The 17048-nt window shown below is 38.0% G+C and overlaps 1 protein-coding gene across 1 annotated transcript in view; it reads right to left on the bottom strand.

Annotated features, from left to right (window-relative positions):
• The window catches only part of FRMPD2 (FERM and PDZ domain containing 2), a 62137-nt gene that overhangs the window by 8958 nt on the left and 36131 nt on the right, over positions 1-17048 (bottom strand). The window contains exons 28-39 of the mRNA XM_050305611.1: positions 16548-16758; positions 15478-15636; positions 14711-14885; positions 13430-13640; positions 12245-12282; positions 9679-9765; positions 9195-9259; positions 7454-7615; positions 6429-6597; positions 5080-5156; positions 2944-3029; positions 1152-1267 (exon numbers count right to left, since the gene is read on the bottom strand). Of these exons, the coding sequence (XP_050161568.1) occupies positions 1152-1267; positions 2944-3029; positions 5080-5156; positions 6429-6597; positions 7454-7615; positions 9195-9259; positions 9679-9765; positions 12245-12282; positions 13430-13640; positions 14711-14885; positions 15478-15636; positions 16548-16758 (1556 nt within the window). The remainder of the gene's footprint in view (positions 1-1151; positions 1268-2943; positions 3030-5079; positions 5157-6428; positions 6598-7453; positions 7616-9194; positions 9260-9678; positions 9766-12244; positions 12283-13429; positions 13641-14710; positions 14886-15477; positions 15637-16547; positions 16759-17048) is intronic.

The raw sequence follows: 17048 nt of genomic DNA, 5'->3' as shown, positions 1-17048 counted from the left end.
TAATAGTTTGAGGCAGGGGAACTATGGAATTTATCTTTTTTATTCATAGGCTACTGTTGGCAAAGAGTAACATGCCAGCTGTCTCAAAGGAAACCTCATTATATGTTTTACAGCTTTGTTATAGGCTGAAGACAAGGAGCAATGGTGTGTTCTCCTCTTGTAAGATACTATCGCTACTTTTAACTGTTCTCTGTTAAAAAAGTATTGTGTTTGCTATGTTTTTGTCTGGGCTACAACTTTCCCCTGCCTTGCCTGAGCTTCTAAGACACTTTCTACTCACTTTGTGTTCTCTAAGTCTCACAGGTGTGAGGGTGTTCCTATTAACTGTTTGAAAGTGCCAGAGAAGACAGATCCCCACTCCAGACAGAGCATGCTATTTCCCATATAGCTCTCTTCCAGATCAAGTGGAATTTAGAACCCCTGAACTCTGAGCAGGTAGTGGATGATAGATCAGCTATAATTTTCTGTTTGCTCGCCAGCATGGCTTGGTAGTGTGAGGGAGATAACTGTGGTTTTCTTCTGATAAGAGTCATCAGCAATTCATTGCTTCCACAAGGCAAAAAGAAGCAGAGAGAGAGAGAACTAAATTTCAGAGAATCTATGGGATACTGCAGCATCCTGAGTGTGATTCCTTTCACAAATTATTCTCATCTTGGGCAGAAGGAGTTTAATTTCCATAAAGGAACAATTAGGTGGATTCTTTCTGTAAGCTCTTCTGGTGTCAGAGAGGCTTTGGCACCTGAGCTGTGAAAGTGCTTCAGTATGTGCTTAAGCACATCAGTTCTAGAGGTTTTAATGAAATTGTTATGTGAAGTGAAATTCAGTGATTCTAGGAACAAAGTCTTGAGATACAACTTGGTCCTTCATTTTGTGTTTTTGTTTAAGTGTTTAATTTACTTTTCTGAGAAGTCATATGAGAGCAGTAAGGGAGACAGAGCTCCTGATGTATGTCTTCTTTATGGAGATGCAAAAGTTTAGATGGCCTTCATATGTGCCAGTGGTAAAAATTGTGTCTTGAGTGCCCTGGTCTTTGAGATTCGAAGAGCAAATCCTTTGCTTGTATACAAGGTACTGGTGTTGTATACATTGTACGTATATGGAGGAGCTGGGCTATAATGTCAAAGAAACAAAAGAAGTTTTTGCGTGGTTACTTCTAGGTAGAACAGGAATCCTGTGGGTCATGACACCATCTTCATTGTTCCAGCTGTCTGACTCAGACTGCTGATTTTCTCTTCTGCAGCCTTCACATTCTGCATATTTCTGTGACCTGTAAAACAGCATTAGTTGAAGTGGCAAAAACTTTGATACTCTGAACTGTATAAAGATTTTGGGTTTAATATGTTTTTGATCTCTTTCAACTTTTTTGAGCAACTACTTTCAAGAATTAGTCTGAACTCTGAAGAACATAAGTTCAAGGAGTAGTACTAGCATTTTATCTGGAGTATTGTTCACAACTCTAGCTAGTGAAAAACACCATTATCTGTATATGGTGGTTGTTGGGTTTTTTTCTCAGAGATAAGAGCATACGTGGAATAAAAAGCTGCTCAAAGATGACTGGAAGCAACAATTCACACAGTTATAGACAATTCTTCATGTATGACATTTTCCAGCTTTTAGGCAATTGTAGCTTAATTGGCTTTGAGTGATACTTTTTCCTAAAATATTTGGAAAATTTTAGGGCATTGGAATATGTTTTAGGTAGAAGATAATTCTGCAATCCAGAATATGGCTTTAACATGTGCAGCATGGGTTAAATATTCCTCTACTGACTAAGTCAGACACACTCATACCTAACATTTAACTATGTTAGTAGGCTTAAGCAGTTAGAAATAGTAAAAGGTACACCTAAGAGGGAGAATAAGACAATCAGCAGCACCTTGCCAGTATCAGTAACTGTTGTAGGCTGTGCATGTTCAAGCTACACAAAACTTTTCCACTTAGAAAATAGAAACACTGGAAAATACTGATAGTAAAAAGATTCAGATTACTAACATGGGCCAGAAAATCATTCTATTTGCAAAACAACCTGGAAAGATACTTGTTGTCCCTATATATGATAAGATAACTTTGTTTTAGCCATTAAAGGCATTTATGCATGTTGCACGCAAAGCAAAATAATTTGGAAATAATCACACCTGATTAGCTGGTATACCATGAGATAATGTTATATCAGCAATGAGATAACAGCGAGGGGCATCTGTGTTCACGTGGATGTTCTCAATTGCAGATGCTCTCAGAGCATCTTTAAAAATTTATCTCTGCAAGCAGATATGTTAGGGAAGATTTTCATCCCTAATTGATTGGCCAAATACTTTTTATACAAAATTTTGTTTTAAATTTGAATATTTGTCTTTTTTTCCATTTATTTAGGTTATGAGTGCTAAAAAAATCATATTTCATATATTCTGCATCACTGTAATAAACAATACTGTCCATGTATTACCACTACTCAATTATTCTTTGATTTCCTATTATCCTAGAGATTTAAAATTTGAAGTAAAATTCTTCTCTTCCTGTACTATGTACTTGCTTTGAATTAACATCCTCTAATTCTCTTGTTTCCCATGTGTCTGGACTTCAACATCTGTATTGTTACAGCCACAGCAGCACAGGGTCCAGCCCAGGCTGCAAGATCTGCTTGGAACTCTTAGTAAAACCCACACCACTGTTCTCTCCCTCCTTAGCTGGAAAGGCCAAAGCTGGTTTAGGCAATTCCTCATGAGATGTTAGACCTGGAAGCTTATATTCCATTTGTCTTAGTAATCGTGTGGAAGCTGTTTAGCAGCTCCTGCTGCAGATGGAGCTGCATTCCAATGGAACTGTATTCCTGTCACTTGGGACACGAGTGCATTTGCATACCACTATTAGTGCAGCTCTGGAAATATAAGCATAAATTTTCCATACTATTTCTTTTAAAAATTTTGCCTCATTTGAAAGACTTACCTGTCCGAAATGTTAGTGATGATATCCTTATAGTCTTGTCCATCCAGCTCACCTTGAAGAGGAGAATTATATGTACATTCTAGATCCTGCAGGTTTCAAATAAGAAAAAGCTGTGAAAAAATCAGTACACAGAAACATCAAGAATATAATTACTTTCATCAGCATTCTTTCTTATTTCTGACACTCAAGAAGGAAAGGGAAAATAGATTAGCTTCCACTTTCAGAAGAAAGTATATATTGCATTATCTACTAGGAGTAAAAAGCCCTATCAGCTGCATTTGTGAGTTTCAGAACAATACAGTCTTCAGACATCTCTACAACTTAGCATGCATGAATGAACTTTGAAAAGGTTCATCTTTGTTATACCCTCTCTGATCTCATAAAGAGAATTCAGTCACAGGAATCATGAGTCACACTCATCACCAGCTCTTGGCAGCAGAAAGCACATGTTCAGTGTCTGAGATGGAACTGTTGGTAATAATTTACTTTTTTTATCTCAGACACAAAGATGCTAGTGGTAGAAGCAGGATGCAGCTGCTCTGCTGGAGAAACACTCAACTAACTCTTGATCACTCTCCATGTGCAGTAGAAGCAATAGTATTGGTGGATGGTTTTCCATCCTAGAGAGTAATAACTAGGTCCTGCATTTAAATAATGATGCAGGACATCTGCTGTGGTATGTGGAAGAAGCTCCTTTTCAACTGTAACAATGATAGAAAGTCATTTAAATATTAGTTTAAAATGGTGTTTCTTCTTCTTTCCTTGCTTAATATTCCAGATGTACTCAGAAACTGCCCTGGCATACTACACAGTAAAAGTAGTGAATACCCTACAGAATCTTAATGGTAGCCACCACTTATATCTATTGTCTTACTTTTGTGCTTGTATTTCCCCACTAGAATGGGGACATTCATAGCTACATATTTAACCATGAATTCATCTACCCAGTTTCTGCACCTTCTGACTGTATAGATTGGAGCCCCTTATATTGATTTTTTATTTTAATTTGCAAAGGAAAGGTATTTTACTGCTTCTTTTATATATATATATATATTTCAGTAGTTTGTAATTTTCAAAGTCTACATCTTTGGAGTAGATGGTAGTTGTTCTCTACAAAGTAAAGCATAAATAGTTTCTATTCATAGGAGACAGCTAAAGGTTAACTGGAAATAGGGAAGATGAGAGAGTTAATGGAACCAATTCAGCAAAAACACTTAGGATGTGATTTAGGTTAGGCATGTGCTGTGCTGATAGATAGATAGACTTAACCAAATTTACTTCAAAACCACTTTAAAACTAAATTTGTGCCTTAATACCGTTCCAACTCAGGGATCTGGTAAGGAACATGTAACCCTACCACTATCTCCTACTTCTGATATTATTTCTTAGGTGTACTTTTTTTGTCAGATCTTAGACATTATCTTGTTTTTATATTAAATTTCACCTGTCTCTAAAAGTTTGGCTCCAACACCCATTCCAACACTGTATTTAAAACCTCCACAAAGAAATTCCTCTTCAAGATTTTCTCATCTTATTCATGTCAAGGATTTCTATCACTTTTCTTTTTCTAGTTTGATTATATTGGTTGAATCAGGGTTTGGTTTTTTTATTTGAGAAGACCTAAATTTCTCACATTTTCTGAGGGGTTTTAGAGTTGTAAACTTAGAAATACTAGATATTGTGAAATTTGATGTGGAATATTTTTCAGGACTTACTAAGATTCAATACATAACCATTTTTGAAGAAGTTTGGATGCCTTGGACTTCTGAATATTAGTGGAAGACAATTGAATAGAAATCTTTTAATGTATATAGTTTAGAAATACTGAAAGGATAATAAAACTATTAAATTATTTATTTCAGTATTATAAAGAATCAGAACAAGACTTGCATATGCAACCTTCCTTTCCCCCTGCCTGTTTGGCATATGTCTTATACTAATAACATGCTCTTATTTCAGTAGAATCCCCTGACTTTCTCCAATGTCAGCAGCTCCAGTCATCGCAGCACATTTCCCTCACATCAATCTTTTTTCATTAAGAAGGTGTGTTTCTTGCCCACATTGCAGCAAACCCATTTTGTAAACAAACATATGAGTACACTGCCCGATAACTTCTGATAACTTCTCCAGTTTTACCTTGCTGCACATCTGGTTGGAGCTTTCTTCCTTGAAACTGGAAACAGGTTGAGCTCGTAGGCTTTCCTCAGCACTAGCTGAATACCAGAAAACAAAATCAAAACAAAATGTGTGAAAATATAGATCCATTTCTTCTCTGACACCTACACCAAAGGACTTTGACCTTGGAAGAGGCACTGAGATACAGAGCAAGAAACTGGCATGGAATATCCCTTTCATGGATACTCTGAGAGGGTTAGCACAGTACAAATGCCATGTATCACCACTGAAGAAGCCAGCATAGTTCAGACTTGAAAGATACACTGAAGTACAGCCCTATATAAGCAGCAGTTAAAAAAAACCCTGAAACGGAATTTAAATCTGCCCTCCCTAACCCAGCCCATTCCTTTGCAGTGCTAAGGGGCAAATACCATAGATTACCTTTGGTGCCAGTGCTTCTGTAATATCATTGGGTTTTGCTGGTCCAGGAAATGAGTTTAAACTTTCCAGAAACTGTGTAATTCATCTGATGTCATTTAAGATGAAAATAGCAATGGCAGTGTCTTCCTGACTGAGAATACTTGAAGCAGAGCCTCTGATTTGTAACCAGCAGGCCAGAAGGAGGAATTCTATATGCTTCCCACTGAAGTTTGTACACATTATAGGAAACATTTCAGTGTTCAAAGAAATAGAAAGTTGAGGACCATAAACTATTGGTAATAATTTATAGTTGCTTCCACTCCCAGCTTTAATTAGTATTTAATTTCTGAGTATTAAGTAGAGCAGAGCATAGAGCACACAGTTTCTTCCATAGAGTTAGTCAGCTCTCAGTACTGCCCTGTGCAAGATGGGTGAGTTCTCAAATTAATAACAATCAATCTGGGAGCAGAGGCTTCTGGATTTGATCACAAACAAGCACAGAAGAGAGAGTTTCTGCCAGACAGAACAGGAGGTGTAGTGGCTCCAGGAGATAAGTAGGAATGGTGGGATGTGAATTATTGGGAAATGTATTTTAGCAGCTGGCTTTAATAATGGGCTGTGATTCTATCAGTGAGTTGTATAACATGAGGTAAAATCAGATCAGGATTCATGACTAAAAAAAACAAACTGAGATAAAGCATCTTTGAGGGTCTTGCAGCTTTGCTTCCACTGTTCCTAGACTTAAAAATCACACTTGGACATTCCCTTCCTGTGGTCCTGTATCTTGAATAGTTTAGACAGTGCTGCAGATCAAGGTGAAGAATGTGTTTGTATCTACCGCTATGAATCAAACTAACTGCAAAATTGAATTGTTTTGCTAATAGGAAATATGAATTTAGGCAACACATAATCCAACTGTTATCATATACTGAGTGGATGTAGCTGCTTACCAGGCTCTGCTTTTGTGTTTGTGGGGGAAGCTCTGTTGCTCTGATTGCCTGAATAAGCCCAGTGCAAAGCCACACTTCGGCAGACTGTGAGTTGAACGATGCCTTGAGCCTTGCGCAGCAAATCTGTAACTGTTTGGCGAGGCAGACCAGAGACAAATGTCTCATTCACCTGAAAAATACGATGATTTGTATTTCCAGATTCCTGTAACAGAAAGCTTTTCTTTTTTAATCACCTATCCTAGCCTTGAGCAATCTTTACATAACTTCTTTGCACTTCATGTGTCCTCATTTTCTCCCGTTTTTGATCCTCTCTTCTCTACGTCTTATACTATAATTGCCAGCAGAACAACAAGGAAGTACAGTCTGAGACAGTAAGAGGACATTGTTTCCCTCATTCTTCAAACAGAAGATGGAGAAGCAATGGAGGTAAATGAAAAACAGAAAAGCAAATAAAAAATATTGAAACTCCTGGAGGGGGAGGAAAGAATAATTTTGGGGTTAAAAAAAAAAAAAGGATGATTTATATTAAAATATGGTAAGGTGGTTAGGATAGTAAGATTTTAAATAAATAATCAAAATCTCTGCTTTTAGCTTTACTTGTCTTCCTAATACCTAACTGGCATCATGAAGGTTCTTCCCAGTGTCCTGGTTATCTGTTACATGCAGGCTTGGTCAGCTAACAGTTGTTTCTCTGATCTTTTCATCTGTAGTCCTTGCTAGGTATAAATACAGGATGGAATAGTTACAGTTTACTGCTTGCTTTGCTATTCTGGGTCTGCCTCTGCTGGAGTGTCCAACTGCTGGCTGTGGAGAGGCCCAGTCCCACAGGAGGCTGAACTCTAGGAAAGAGGTAGGGGCCCCAGAACAGTCCTCTGACCATCAGGAGGTGAGGGACATCACGTTCTACATGTTACTGTGCCAAGTAGCACCAGATTTTCAATATGCACAGTCTTTATACTGAACAGATGCTCATTATAGAGAATGTAGAGAAAATGTAGGCCAAAGCAATGAAGAACAAGTATTACCTTCAGTAGAATGTCACCAACTTGAAGCCTTCCATCTAGATCTGCAATGCTGTCTGGGCTGATGGCTTTTATTAGGATAGCCCTGCCATTTCTTCCACCTACCAGTGCAAATCCTAGGCTTCCATTTTCTGCTTTTTCCAGCTCAATTTTAATAATGAAGTCCTACAACAGAGAAGGATGCAATCTAAAGTGGAGTTTATTCAGGGCTGTATTTTTTTGCATTTTTATTACTAAGAAATCCCATTATGCTTCACTGACTGATGTAGATTATGGGATATACCCTAGTCTTGAATAGATGTATAGAGCTTCCAGGGATCAACATAGCAGGTCTATGTATGTATCAGAATTAAAATAATGCACATTTATTTTCCTAATCTTTTTAATAATTGCTGCTGGGGAAAATAACCTCTTAGGAGCAAAGAAATGTGTACTTCTCTAATCCTTTTATAATATACCAAATAAATCACCTTCATTGACAAGCAAGGCACTCTGATCTCCAGCATGACAGTAACGTAGTACATAGTTCATCCTTTTATTGTTCTATAATGAAAATCTTAATCTTTCAACCCCAGCATTCCATCTCTTTGGCTTTAGCACTTCACTTGGTTTTACAATCAGCTGCCTTTTTAGGGTCAAGTACTATGTCAGAAATAGCAGCAAACTAGAAATGTTTAGGACTTGCAGCATGACTAGTTCCAGTGTCACAAATATCAGCCTTGGAAATTATTTTTGCCAGTTGAACAGATAAACCATCATGGATTAAATGGTGCAGAAGAAGCAGTAATAGGGATGACTTAATCAAAAGTGAGGAAATTGTTCCAATTTTTCTGCCAGATTGGAGGTGTAATTTTAACAAAACACAGCCCTTTTGCAAACCATAGTCAAGAGAAAACTAGTATATCTATTCACATGAAATATCAGTCCATGTGGATAATTTCAATTAACATTGTTTTGCATGTGTTTTCGCAAACAGAAGTTATGTTTGGACTTGTAAGAATTTTGAAGCACCACATGTTGCACTTTTTTTCCTGAATTATTTTTCCTGTGTATTTTAAGAATTCATAATTTCAAAAGTGGCATTCCTCTTGCCAAATTCAAACCATTGTGGTCTATGTTAGTGCTGCATAATAGTCCAAAGGTTGGGGTAATTATACCCTCTTTTCAAATGTCTATCTGAGAATTTCAGAATGAAACATCACAGAATCACAGAATCACAGAAATCACAGAATATGCTGAGTTGGAATGGACCCACAAGGATCATCGAGTCCAACTCCTGGCCCTGCACAGGACCATCCCCAAGAGTCACACCATGTGTCTGAGAGTATCCAAATGCTTCTTGAACTCCATCAGGCTTGGTGCTGTGACCACTTCCCTGGGGAGCCTGTTCCAGTGTCTAACCATCCCCTGGGTTTAATCTCAAATTTTAAAGATTGTTGTGGAAAATGTTTCACAATTACACTCATTTTCCCTAGAATCCCATGCTATGTCATTCTGTGTCTTTTTCCTTTGCTACTTTCTAAGCCTTGAAAATCAGCAACAGAAGAGTCTGTCCCCAGGAAGTGCTCAGTGCATTCTAGTCCTTGAATACTGAAGCTACTCCATACTTCAAAGGGCACTCTCCAAGTGTATTATATTCATTTTTCCAAAGAAACTGGAGAGGAAGAAAATACATTAAATACCACTATTGAAAAAACCTCCCTCTGTATAGCCCACTTCATTTGATTAAAAAATTATCACTTACTTTACATTCTGGAGAATCAGGAGTGTTTTGCTCAGCACCACAGTTTGTTTCCTCCAAATGTTTCTCTGTGAAAAAGCAGCAACATTTTTAACTGGTAAACTGTTCTATGGTATAACACTCAAAATCTTACTCAGAGATTTAATAAAACATGTTATATTTTATATATAAAATACAAAAAATCTGGTGGATTTATGTGGGGTCAAACTCCTGAACTGTGAAATGAGTCTTCTGTGCATTATCCCTGGAGATTTTTTACCTTTCAGCGAGCAGATTCCAAAACAACCTTTAAAAGCTGCATGTTATAGCATCTAAGACACCAGATGGACAACAGGTATAAATGTTCTTTGCAACTCCAAAGGAGGCAGATTTTTTTATTAAGCGTTAATCTTTCCCAGGTGCTGCCAGTACCACCTAGAGACTTATTTTCTTTCAGAGAAGGCACAAAATTTTACAAATTCTGATTGAAAAATGCAAAGTTACTTACCCTGTTGATGCAACAGATGCTGTTCTCTGGAATTCAGGCTTTCATTTGGCAAAGAAATATTGGCTTTCTCTGTCTCAGCCAGTGACCCTAAAAACATACAGGTATGTTTGTTCTGACAGGCCTCCTGCTAACCTTCATATACACATGGGAATGTAAACTCTGTGCTTAGATTATTAAACAAAGCTTCAAAATTCAATATTGATAGTATATAAGGCAATTTGAGACACTACTGCATTATTAAGCTTGCCAATTTGCATAGGGATATAAGCAATTGCAGAGATATTGCATCTCAGCCACTGCTATTTTATAAATTGTAACAACAATCAGAGATCAGGTGGAATCATTCTAGACACTTGGCAATGATCAGGCAAAGACACACACCTCTACCCACCCACACCCACTTTTGAGGTTTTGCCTTATCATATCTTGGTGATCTTAGTTGACTTCCACAAAGTGCTCTTAATATGTGAATTATAGACAATGATGAATGTTCTGTTGTTTAAAAAAAGCTACCTATTGCAGTTGCAATTTTAGTATGCATTTTTGTAATTATGAGAGCCTATAAAAATGAAGATTTGCTTTCTTAATAACAAATTATTACAGATTTCTCTACAAATCTATCAGTGATGATAGCAAATAGAACACCAAATACCACAGTACTGTAGATTTTTTCAAGTGCCTTATAAAAGAGAAGAATCATAGAATTATTTGGGTTAGAAGGGACCTTAAAGACCACCTAGTTCCCACCCTCTGCCGTGGGCAGGGACATCTTTCACTTTGCTCAAAGCCTCAACCAGCCTAGACCTGAAGACCTCCAGGTATGAGGTACACACAGCTTCTCTGGGCAATCTGTTCCAGTGTCTCACCACCCTCACAGTAAAGAATTTCTCCCTAATACCTAATATAAACCTGCCCTCTTTCACTTTGAAGCCATTCCCCCTTATCCTGTCACTATATGCCTTTGTCAAAAGTCCCTCTCCAGCTCTTCTGTAGCCCCTTTAGGTACTGGAAGGTGCTGTAAGGTCTTCATGAAACCTTCTCTTGTCCAGGCTGAACATACTCCAGCTCCCTCAGCCTGTCTTCATAGGAGAGGTGCTCCAGCCCTCTGATCATCTTCATGATCCTCCTCTGGACTTGCTTCTTTTCTTGGGGGTCCCACAGTCAGATGCAGCACTTGAGGTGGGGTCTTACAGAGTAGAGGGGTAGAATCACCTCCCTCGACCTGCTGGTCATTCTTCTTTTGATGCAGCCCAGAAATGCTTGGCTCTCTGGGCTGTGAGCACACATTGCTGGGTCATGTCGAGCTTCTCATCTACCAACACCCTCAAGCCGTTTTCCTCAGGGCTGATCTCAATCTATTCTTCACCCAGCTTGTGTTTGTGCTTGGGATTGCCCTGACCCAGGTGCACGACCTTACACATCTTGTTTTATAAGAGAGGCACGTAACCAATGTAGAGTTCATAACTCTGTATCAGAGGTGGATCAGACCTGGTTACTTATTTTGAAGGTGTCTTGAGAAATCTTCAAATCTGCAGAGCTCATGGAGCAAGGCTGTATAACCAAGGTCCCACCAGGATATACATTTTCCATGCTTTAGTTATACCACATTAACTGAGATTGCACATAGCTTTATTCATGTCTTGTAGTAGACCACTTCAGCTGATAAAAGCAAACACATGGGTGCATGTGGTAGAGTAGGAAATCTGTAACTAGCTTGACTTGGAATAATTTCTTCAGATAACCATATGCCAGTATTCAGACGAGTGTAGGCATGTGAACAGTTCTGGTCCAGGGTTAATTTTTGAGGTCATCTTTGTATGATTGAAAAAAAAATTCAAATATCCAGTCAGGTGAATGAAACTGGGGTTAGGCCTGACTTAATTCTGCAGCCAAATGTACGCTGGAATTCCTACTTCCATAGCTAACACACTTTGCATGCAGTGACCTAGATGTGATACCTATCCTTCCACCTCACGGTGCAGATGCAACCTCTGCTTGCTGAGGGTCCTTCTACTGCTAGAGCAATACCGGTCAAGTCTTTGTAGTGAAGATGTATACTCAAGTTTTGTATCAGTAATAGTATTAAATATCCCCTGAAAAGAACTCTCTTATATTAACTGAGATATATAGATGCTGCCTGTTTCTGATTTTCTATAGTTTATTAATAACAGTTTTGAAAGGTAGGCTAGAGGATGAAGTAGTGGCTCATATTAAATAGTGGCTCAAAAAGTGCTGGAAAACTTGTTAAAGAATAGTTTCAGTCAAAACAGATGTTGAGATATGACCACATAAAATTCCCATTTAATAACAACAAATTAGAAATAGAAACTGACTATGCAAAATGCAATAATTTTTTTTTTTTTTTACTGAAAACTATACATTTTATTTCTGTCTTTAAATAGCTACTGAGTTTTCTTCAGATCCCTAGAATGGCTGTAACAGAAATACGGAATGCTAAGTTACAATCTGTTAATAGTTTTTTAAATGCAGTGAATCAATACTTTGTTTATTTTCAAAATCAGAAGAAAGTTTTGAACTAAACCCCAAAAATATTAGCCTTACTTACTATTTTCCTGCTCTATAGGAACCACTGGATTGCCATTTCTGGGGGCAGAAAAAGTGAAATATGTGAGCCATTTAGAGCTGCATGCTTCGTAAAGCACATATTAAAATTACTTTTAGAAAAGTAGTTGTATAAATTGTAGTTGTGCTTCTATGATTTTGTAAATGGTGCTTTTCTAAAGAGCATTTCTATCAGTATATAAAAATATTTTATTTTATTTAGCAGTAGTGAAACATTTTATTTAAATGGTTTGAGGGAAAATGGGAATGTTAAATCACCTGTGCCAAAACAACTGCTTTCTGGTACAGTTTGAATTCAGCTTCAGTTACCCCTCTATAAGTTCCTTTACCCTGTTTCTCCTATTTGTCTCCTTAGAATGTAAATTCTGATGATCAGAGGGTTCTACCTACTGACTAGGTGTAATGAGGCAGCAGTTTCTTCTGCTAGACAAGTGAAAGTTAATAAAACATTGATAAAGGTTTGAACTATGTTAAAACAGAGGTGACAGCCATACAATCACTCACTCTGGTCATGTAACTTAGTTATTCACATGCTTTTGGGTTGATATTTGACTGTTCCTCAGATCTTTGCAAGCTATTTCTGTATCTCAGCAGGACCTGTGCTGGTGCTACCCCAGACTGTGGAACATAAACTGCAGCCATGAACTAATGAGGGAAATCCTTCACTGCAGGTTATTGTTTAAGCCTGGGATGACTTCTTGTTACATGCTGCAGATTAAATGCTGCAGTTTAGCACCTTACTAAAACTTTTGGCAGTTAGAAGGAACTCAGAATTTCCCATCAGAAGTAGTTTCTTGCTTGTAGTTGTGTATCTGAGATTGTATGGAGAAGATTGTCGCTAGTGGTGTAAATATAAAGATTTTCCCTAGAGAACAAGATACATGAAAATGATGGTCAGCCTCACAGTTAAAGGGTTCATATTTGTATTTGGACGGTGAAATTTGAAGAGTTCTCATTTGTGTTGTGTGAGTCTACTTGTACTCGCTGTGTTGTAATTACAAGGAGTTAAGAAATTTTATGAATGTTATTTATCAAGTTGCAAAATTCAGACCTTTGAGATAAAGCGTTTTTCCTGTAGTTTGTCTTGTGCTGGTTGTTTGACTTGCTGATGCAAAATTTAGAAACCTGCTTCACCATTAGGATTGAGATTGAGTATGTGCAGATTTACCTTGTGGCTTTGATTTGAACATTCTGCGTGGCAGCTTCACACACTCTCACTGCATCCTCCAGGCTAATGCCCTCAGTCCTTAGTCCACAGATGTAAACAATCTGATCTCGTGGCTGCAAACTGCCTTCCACACTGGCAGGAGAGCCGGGCACTATTTCTAGCACATAAATACCTTGTAACTTGCTTCCAGCTCCTCCTGTCAGCTTCAAGCCTAGAATAATGCAGAGAAAGCGTCTTTTGTGGAAGTGTGCTTTGAATTTCACTGTCAGTGACATAAAGTCTAGCGGAATTGATGTGAATCATTGAAACATAGGTTGAATAAATCACTGACTTTTTATAAAAACTTACCCCAGTAAGATGGGGTATACAAGCTGGACTAAGAGAGTGAAATGCCTTTAGATGTTAGAAAAAGTATGGAAAAACTTAAATGATGCTGTCCATCTCTATGCTTCAGTGATTCCGTAGTGCTTTATTTCACCTGACGTTCAACAGAACTTTGAGCTGCATAGCAGTGGCTGCAGTGCATTGCCAGAGCACTTAAGTGCCTTACAGTCTTCAGATAGGGAATGGAGACCTATGACAACTGAGGAGATAACTGTACAGTGGAAGTCTGAATGGTGCACTGACGTTCAAGGAATCTCTGAAGAAGGTAGTTTCTCACCTGAAAACAGGATATAGAGCCTGAGCAAATATAGCCATACTGTTTCCTGAGTCTACAGTTTTATCTCTGTGCAGTACTCACCACATTCTGTAGAAATACTGAGATACTCACATTGTGGGGATTTTCCTTTATTATTTGTATTGCACAATGACTTATGCCTGTGGTGAATCAAGGATTTGAGTGGAGATTTTTTGAGTAGCAAACTGTAGCCCTAACTTGTGGCTCATTGCTCTCAAACTTTACCTTTTTTCATTTCTTTTTTCTTTCCCTCCAGATAGATCTTTATGTATCTCCACAGGTACTAGACATTATTATTTAACCATCCACAACTTATGTATATCAGCAACATAAAAATACGAGACTGAAGGTCTGCCAGAAACTTCAGCTGATAGGGCAATAATGCAAAGATAATTTCTCCAACTCTCTTCATTAGTCTAATAAGAGATATTAGTTTTCCCTCTTAGGCCTTGCTCAAAATAAAGCTCATGGGTGATGGCAGAGACCATAAAGGTGTCAAGGTCACTCTGAATCATATTGATCCAAGGCCACTGTTGCTTATGATTATCTTATGATCGCTGTAATCCCCATCCAAAATAGCAAGCACCGTATTTACTACACACCTAGCTGTCCATTGGCACCTTTTGTGAGAGTAATTTCAGGAATCTCATCTGGCCTAAGAGGGGGATGTGGATCACTGTCAGCACGACCAACCACGAGGTGCAGATCTGGAGGAGAGCTTTGCAGTAAAGTCAGGACTTCATTGCATGGTAAAGATGTGACATCAATTCCATTCACCTAAATGAAAAAACAAGGAAAATCATGTCATAGATCTCACTGACCACATGTACTTCTCCCTCCACTCTGAGTTTTGCATATGAACTTACTTAAGTTAGTTTTCACTTTCATGTAACTGCTTTGCTGTGGTACTCATTTCAGTGAATGCAACAGTTTAAATTACAGTAAGATTTCCTTTTTGTTTTTTAAACTCAAGGTCTTCCAAAAAACAAGGAAGAGAGTCTAGTGCAACAAATTGTACATTAACTAGGCCGGAAAAAAAGATTTATTCATCCACTACAAAGGACATAACTCCTGCATCCTTTGTATGTCACCTATCTTATTACATTAATTGAGCTTGTGTCATTCAGTTGGGAAGGCATTTAATGTCTCAGTTGTCTTGCGTTGGTGCTAGATGATTCATGTAATTTGCCTGGTCATAAAATCTATTCAGTCTGAAATTTATCCAACTGAATCAGCAGAATTAGATATATTATATGATTCATTTGCACTTGCGTATCTTAATGTGTGATAAATTGGAAGAATGCCAAAGCTAAATGAGATTGATCTGCAAACATTTTCTCCTCTGTATAAACTCCAACGGTTACTGTACCATAATGATTCTGTCTCCCCTTCTCAGCCTTCCATCAGAAAGAGCAGGGTCATTCAAGATTTCATCAACATACAGGCAGGTGTCCACTTTGTTAAGAACTACAGAGAATCCATACCCGTTGTTCTCTGACTTGGTCAAAGTCACAAATATCTCCATTTCCTATTAAAAACATGCACAAGATATGTTTGATTTAGGCTTTTCCGTTGCTTCATTAACATCTTTCATTATGTTTTATATGCAGATAGGAATCAGATTCTCAGGTGGTATAAACAAGAGTATACATGAGGGTTTCTCTGACCATATTCCAGAATTAATTTTCCTTCTTTTTCCCTTGTGGAGTTTCATGTTGATTGATTGATAGGGCCTAATAAGGTAGAGAATGCCACCTGGGCCTGGATTTTGGCATTTGAAATTTGTAAAGAAAGGTTTGGAGTCCTCTGAGCTGACAAATATTGCAATAGCAGGGTGCAGAGATTATTGTTGTTATTGCTATTACTGTCCCACTGAAAGAAATGACTGGAGCTAAATTTTGTCCACAGTGCTCCCACATTAATAGGAATGTAAAGCTCATTAGTGTCAGTAGGAATGCAAAATGTTCTGCATTTGGCAGGAGACTGAGTCTTATATTTTGAATAGTAATTAGCACAAAGATCGTACTTTCCTATCAGGACATTACAGTAATATCACTGTAACAAAGTGATTTTCCACACGGGCTTTAAAGATGACAGAAAAAACCCAAGTAGCTGACTCCAATTAATTTTAGAGGCTACTAGAGGGCTTTTAAGCCCTTGCACATTGAGAATAATACTGCAGAATGCTGGAAAGTTGGAAAGGTAGTAAGATGTCAAGAACAAGGAAATGGCCTTAAGGCAAATGGTTAAGAATTCTGGAGAGGTGGGCTTAGTGGAAGGTCTGCTTTACTTGAAGATTGTGGATATTTAGGAAAGAAAAAAAAAAAGGCATGTAGAAATAGCATAGAAAATGAGTTAAAGTTTAAGAATGTAACACTCTTAAAGTTGTTTCTTTTCCCTTGTATTTTATCTGTTAATAATTTGGTGCCTATCACAAACCTGAGCGCAATCTTCATTTTCTTCCTTCTCTTCCTCTGGTTCCTCCAAGTCTTCCCATTCATTGTCACTGTCATGTGTCTCTCTAGCAGGCGGGGATGATGATAAGGGACCACAAACACGTGGGTGTGGGTTCGCAGGGGTTGCGGGGAGAGTCTTGGAGCTTCTTCCTTGTGAAAGTGGGGTCACAGGCTGACAGTGAGCTGACAGTGAGCTGACAGTGAGATACTCTTCATCAATAGGGGTTAGAGAGAGAGTTTCAGGCATACATTTTGTGTTCGATAGGTCAGCATGACTCTTATTAAATATGCGGCTGGAAAATAAAAAGATTGCAGTGCTGGGGTTTTCCTCCATACGCTTTATTAAAAGGCCACTGAAAAGTCTACTGCTTATGCATGACCTTATTTTCACTTTAACTGAAGTACTAGTTATGGTATTGAATTGCTGTCTGAATTCTTCAATGTTAGTATAAAACCAAAAAAAAAAAAAAAAATCAATATTTTA

The sequence above is a fragment of the Myiozetetes cayanensis genome, unplaced genomic scaffold, assembly GCF_022539395.1.
Source record: "Myiozetetes cayanensis isolate MyiCay16 unplaced genomic scaffold, myiCay2020 scf10, whole genome shotgun sequence".
Classification (NCBI taxonomy): domain Eukaryota; kingdom Metazoa; phylum Chordata; class Aves; order Passeriformes; family Tyrannidae; genus Myiozetetes; species Myiozetetes cayanensis.
This window is presented reverse-complemented; position numbering and strand designations above follow the sequence as displayed.